We start from the raw sequence: 6,071 nt of genomic DNA on the forward strand, positions 1-6,071 counted from the left end.
GCATAACTACACACCTGGACGTATGTTTTATTGTTTAATGTGTAAGGGTAAATCTTAAAAGAAAAAACTTATAAGGATAAAATGCGTGTAGTAGATGAAATACTCAGTTGAATCTATGAGATCTGTTAAAATATTATAGACAGACAAGATAAAAGACTATTAGGACTTCACAAAAGATGTGTATTTTTTTGACTGTTTACAAAAATCATAATCATCAATAAACATATGTTAGTTAAACTGTATATGAAATAAGGCAGGCATAGATTAGACATAGATTATTTATTACATTCTCTACCCCCCAAGAACTGCGACCTTGGTAAGAGGGCGCCGGAATGTACCTTTGGTTGTTTTGATGTCCACAACTCGTATAACGCCATCTTTACCGGGGTAAATGGCTGATATTCTTCCAAGAGGCCATGAATTCCTTTGATTGTCTTCTTCCACTATTATAGCCAAGTCCCCTATTTGAGGCGGTTCCATTCGTTTGTGCCACTTACAACGTCTTGACAAACAGGGCAGGTATTCTTGGACCCATCGCTTCCAAAAACTATCCAAAAGTGTTCTTACGCGGGCTAGTTGTTTCTTACATAGTTTATCTTCATCAATATTTATTTTGTAGGCTTCGCGTAGAAAGTGGTTTGGTGTGATCGGCTCAGGGTCCAACGGGTCAATTGATAAGTGTGTGAGTGGACGTGAGTTAATAATAAACTCCACGCGAGTCAAAAACGTCTGCAGTTCTTCATCTTTCGGGTACTGGGATCGCATGACACTTTTCAATGCTGTTTTTACTGACCTTATCAGTCTCTCCCAACATCCCCCCATGTGTGGCGCACGGGGAGGAATGAAATTCCATTTAATCCCACTCTTTACGACTGTCCGTTGAATCTGGGCGTTGTTTAAAGACTTAACAGCATTTCGAAGTTCATTGTCTGTTCCTACAAAATTCGTACCATTGTCAGAAAACATCTCAGAAGGGCAAGGTTTCCGACTTATGAACCTTTGAATTGCCATAACGCAACTCTCCGTACTTAACGAATGAGCCACTTCGAGATGAATTGCTCGTGTAGAAAGGCATGTAAATATTACACCGTATCGCTTTTCATGTCTTCGGCCAACAGTTACTTCAATTGGGCCAAAATAGTCAACACCAGTGTAAAAGAAAGGATACTGTGCCTTGAGTACTCGTGAAATTGGCAGGGGTGCCATTTGAGGTGGACTTGGTTTGGCGTTGTCAATCCTACAACGCATACAGCTTCTTTGCACTTTCTTCACTGTTGTGCGAAGATTAAGTATCCAAAACCGTTCTCTTGTCATGTTCATTACGGTTTCTATTCCTTGGTGGAAGCATTTTTCATGGAAGTTCTTCACAATAAGTCTTGCTACTTGACATTTTCCATCTAAAATAATTGGATATCTTCGTTCAGTACTGATTTCAGGAGAATTTCGTATTCTTGTAGACATCCTGATGAGGTCTTTCTCGTCAACGAAAGGATCCAATGTGAATATTTTACTTGACTTCGGTAGTGACTTGCTATTTCTTAATAAGGTCTTTTCTTCTTTAAAAGTTTTGTCTTGGGAATTCAACACTAAGATGTGTTCAGCCTTAAGAATTTCTTCTGGTTGAAGTTCCAGTATCAATCTGGGGTTAGAGTTCTTCTTCAGTCTGTCTTTGTCATTTCTTTTGATCCTGGATTGCAATATACCAATGTATCTCAGAACCCACGCAGTTACTCGTGTTACCTTATTCCAGGAAGAAAATCTCTCAATATTGATAACGTCTTCTTTGTCTTCGTTGAGTAACCCAACGAACTTTTGTTTCACCTCTTCGCTGTTTTTTGTTTGCAAGGTTGTCGGTTGCTGAGGCCAATGACTTGAGTCGTATTTTAGAAACTCGGGGCCATAAGTCCAAAATTCATGATTACTTGTAGTGAATTTCTGGTTGCTTCTCGTAGCGACATCAGCAGGGTTATTTTTTGATGGTACCCACTTCCATTCATCAGCTTGTGAAACTTCAAGTATTTCCACAAGTCGGTTAGAAACAAATTGTTTAAAGCTTCTCGGATCAGATTTTATCCAATGTAACACCGTAACAGAATCTGACCAAAATATTTTTCGGACGAAGTTGATGTCTAGGTCGTGTATAATTGTTTTAACAAGCCTACATCCAAGGACAGCAGCTTGTAGTTCCAGTCTTGGTATGGTAGTTGGTTTTAGAGGAGCCACCTTTGCTCTCGACATAACCAACATAGTGTTGTATCCAGTATTCTCGTTAGTATTCTTATGTCTTAGATATCCAACAGCGGAGTACGCTTCTTCACTTGCATCGACAAAGACATGAAGCTCAACCTCATTTATCATAAGGGTTTTGAAATAGCATCTCGGAATGGTAAAATATTGTAGTTGTTTAACTTCTTCCAACCATTCTTGCCATTTCTTAGTAAGTACTGTTGTTAGTACTTCATCCCATGTTGTTTTTGTTCTCCAAATCTCTTGCACTAATATTCGACCTTTGATTGTAGTAGGGGTGACTAGTCCCAAAGGATCAAAGATAGACATCGCAGCCTTCAAAACCTCACGTTTAGTTGGATAACTTGATTCCATTTTTTGCAATTTTTCTGCATTGCGATGAAATACGAAATTGTCGCTTTCTGAATCCCACCACATTCCGAGAACTCGTTCAGTGGGAAGATTGCTATCATGCTTTAATTGCTTAGTTGAATTTGATTTCAGTTCTTCAGGAATTCCAGATAAAACATCTTTGGAGTTTGATAACCAATTGCACATTTGAAATCCACCTGATTTGTGAATTTCCATTATTTCTTTCACTCGAGTCTTTGCTTCTTCCTCAGAATTGACAGAGTCTAATAAATCATCCATGTATTCCTTAGTGAGAATTGATTTAGAAGCTTCAGGGTAGATGGATGAGAAACGTTTGGCATTTTCGTTCACTACATATAAAGCAGTGCTTGGAGAACAGGTCGACCCAAATGTCATCACCTCCATTACATACGTATCTGGAGGATCATTCGTGTTTTGCCTCCACAAAAATCTCTGTGAATCTACATCTTCTTTCCTTATGCGTACCTGATGGAACATTTCCTTAATATCACCAGCGACAGCAAATTTTCCCAGACGAAATTTTACGAGAACAGCTGGTAATGGATTCAAAAGGTCAGGTCCACTAAGAAGAGCGTCATTAAATGATACACCGTTCGACTTTGCAGCTGCATCAAAGACCAATCTTAATTTGTTGGGCTTATTGGGGTTCACAACTCCGAAATGAGGTAGATAATAAGTATGATCATTTAAAATACTTGCCTCATCTTCACTTAGTTTTCGAATATACCCTTTTTCCTTGTAGTCGGCAATCTTCCTTGTGTATTCGTCTTTAAAGGAAGGATCCTTTGCCATCTTCCCTTCAATGTGTTTTAGTCTTTTAAGAGCTTTATCGTAACTCGAGGGATATTTAAAATCATCTGATTTCCACAACAAGCCAGATTCATAACGTTCTCCGATTTTCCTCGTTGTTTTTTCCAAGATTGACATTGCACGTTCGTCTTCTACCGATTTTATTGATTTGTTTTCTACTGGAGATGCACATTTTTTGTCATTGTAGTTGTCAATTTCAAAGGAACTTTTCACCAAATCATGTAATCTGTCGTGATCAAAGGACAATAAGGTGAAATCGTCAACACGTCCAGCAAATTCTGGACACTTGCCATGCATTGACCACCCTAGGTAGCTCCATGACAGGACGGGAGCATTTGGCGGACCTTCGATAACTTTTCTGGTCAATAACAAGTCACAGTTATCTTGACCTATCAAAATGGTAGGTTTAACATGAGATGTTGGTAAAGGTTGATCGATTGACTTTAAATGAGGCCATCTCTCACGAAGCTTTACTGAGTCAATCGACTGTTGGGGTAAATCTAGAGGTGATTGAGTTCTTACATTACTTAATGTGAAAATTTCATCTTCATAGAACCCTTTTATTTTAAGTTCAACTCGTCTGGACGTTGGGTCAAAATGTTTAGTTGCATTTGACCAACAAGTGGTAAGGGGTTCAATGCTACCACTGATGCCTAATTTATCGGCAGTAGTCGAATCTAGCAGAGATATGGTTGAACCGTCATCTAAAAGTGCATATGTGTCGATCTGACAGCTTGGACCATATAACGTTACTGGACATGTTCTTAGTAAAACACGGTTATTTACCGAGTGATTGCTTATAATTTCTTCTTTCGATTGACCTTCCTGCCTGAAAGTGTTCTGTGCTCTGTCCCGGCTGATTTCTTGGGAATTTTTAGAGGCACTGTCAGTATGCAGAAGGCGATGGTGGGATAATTTGCACCCATTGATTCCACAAGGTTTCTTCAACTTACAAAATTTGATGTGGTGACGACGGAAGCAAAAGAAACACAGTTTTTTCTCAATTATCATCTTCCACCGCTGCGCGACTTCTGCTTTTCTGAAAAGCTTACATTTATCGGTTTCGTGACTCTCCGAACAAAACATGCAAACGTTTTCATTGGGCGAATTAGTAAAAACTGGTTTAGGGTCACTTCTCTTCCGCGTTGTCTCCTCGGGTGGACGAAAATAAATACTCATAATGGAACACTGATTTTCAAGCCAGTTACAGAATACTTTCAGGTCAGTAGGTTTTTCTAAATGCATGCTATTTACATGTTCAGCCCACCTGTACTTCAGGGTATAGGGGAGCTTACTTAAAAGTTCATTCAACAAGAGAGGATTTATTAGGTACATTTCCAAATCCAACGACTCTGCGGTAGAGGTCAGGTTTAAAAGAGTTGTTGAAAACTCAATAAGGCTGACAGCGTCATCCTCCTTGACTGGTTGGAGCATGCGCGCCTTCTTCAACATTGACTCGACTATAAACTCTGGACGTCCAAAACGCATTTGTAAAGTTTTCATTACTGTACTCAAATTTTTACCTGATATAAATAGAGGTTTTACCATTTTAAAGGCATCTCCCTCCAGACAATTTCTTATTCTGTCAAGGTTTTCATCGTCATTAAAAAGGTGTTTAGTCTTATTGTAACAGGAATAGAACATGGGCCACTCGTCTGGTTTCCCGCTGAAGGATGGAAGACGCTGTCGGCATGAGACAGGTTGGTTGGGGTTGGATGAATTTATAGCTTTTGAAAAGGAGTCTGCTAGTTTATCAATAGCCGTGGACACGATGGCTGACGATGTCAAAGGAACTGACGGTTCCTCATTCAGCCACCTATTGACTTTGACATTAGAGTCCTCCTCAACAGTAGCAATATTGAAGCTTACCTTGTCAGGGTCTTCATTATCTTCCAATTCCAAATGACGACTGCCCAAGACTGAGGCGGACTGACTACTTCCCAAGACTGAAGCAGACTCAAGTTCGGTCCTTACTCTCAGCAGACGCTTCTGTCGTTCTAGTTCTCTTGCTTCAGCTTGACGTTGTCGTTCCATTTCCCTCTCCTCTCTTTGCCTTTGTTGTTCCATCTCTTGTCTCTGTCGCTCCATCTCCTTTTCTTCAAATTCTTTCAGCCGTTGCAACTCCCTTTCTTCGTGTATTTTCTCAAGCCTGTTTATTTCTTCTATTTCTTCTAGTTGCAGTTGAACTAACCGGCGCTTGCTGGAAGTTGAAGATTTGGTTTTTGACTTAGAAGGTGGTTTTAGAGATTGACTATCTCCTTCTTTGGGTTCATCATTCTTGTCATTTGCATTTTCTGGGGAATATCTATTTGGAGGGTGTTTCTCTCTCCCTGACTTTCGGATTGACATATTTTTTGACATGATTTATAAGTCGAGTTTCGGCACCAATGTTAAAATATTATAGACAGACAAGATAAAAGACTATTAGGACTTCACAAAAGATGTGTATTTTTTGACTGTTTACAAAAATCATAATCATCAATAAACATATGTTAGTTAAACTGTATATGAAATAAGGCAGGCATAGATTAGACATAGATTATTTATTACAAGATCGTTTTGTAACAGCCTATTGGTTTTGTACGGTCTTTAGCGGAAAGCCGTACGGTGGTTTGAACATAACATTTTAATTCTTGTGCTAC

The 6,071-nt window shown here is 39.3% G+C and overlaps 1 protein-coding gene across 1 annotated transcript; it reads right to left on the reverse strand.

The window, feature by feature from the left end:
- Window positions 1–291: 291 nt before the first annotated feature.
- Window positions 292–5,778, reverse strand: LOC129005523 (uncharacterized). The gene is made up of 2 exons (XM_054434434.1): window positions 4,763–5,778; window positions 292–3,787 (listed from the first exon to the last, which is right to left on the reverse strand). The coding sequence occupies exons 1-2, from the start codon at window positions 5,776–5,778 to the stop codon at window positions 292–294; spliced, it is 4,512 nt and encodes a 1,503-aa protein (XP_054290409.1).
- Between the last annotated feature and the right edge of the window lie 293 nt (window positions 5,779–6,071).

Source organism: Macrosteles quadrilineatus, unplaced genomic scaffold (assembly GCF_028750875.1).
Source record: "Macrosteles quadrilineatus isolate MER2022 unplaced genomic scaffold, UCM_ALF_1.0 Scaffold_22__1_contigs__length_1958994, whole genome shotgun sequence".
In the NCBI taxonomy this organism is placed as follows: domain Eukaryota; kingdom Metazoa; phylum Arthropoda; class Insecta; order Hemiptera; family Cicadellidae; genus Macrosteles; species Macrosteles quadrilineatus.

Coding starts and splice junctions, on each gene's coding strand:
- LOC129005523 (XM_054434434.1), bottom strand. CDS start 5,778: ATGTCAATCCGAAAGTCAGGGAGAGAGAAACACCCTCCAAATAGATAT. Junction 3,788..4,762: donor GAGTCGTTGGATTTGGAAAT/GTACCTAATAAA, acceptor GTTATTGACCAG/AAAAGTTATCGAAGGTCCGC.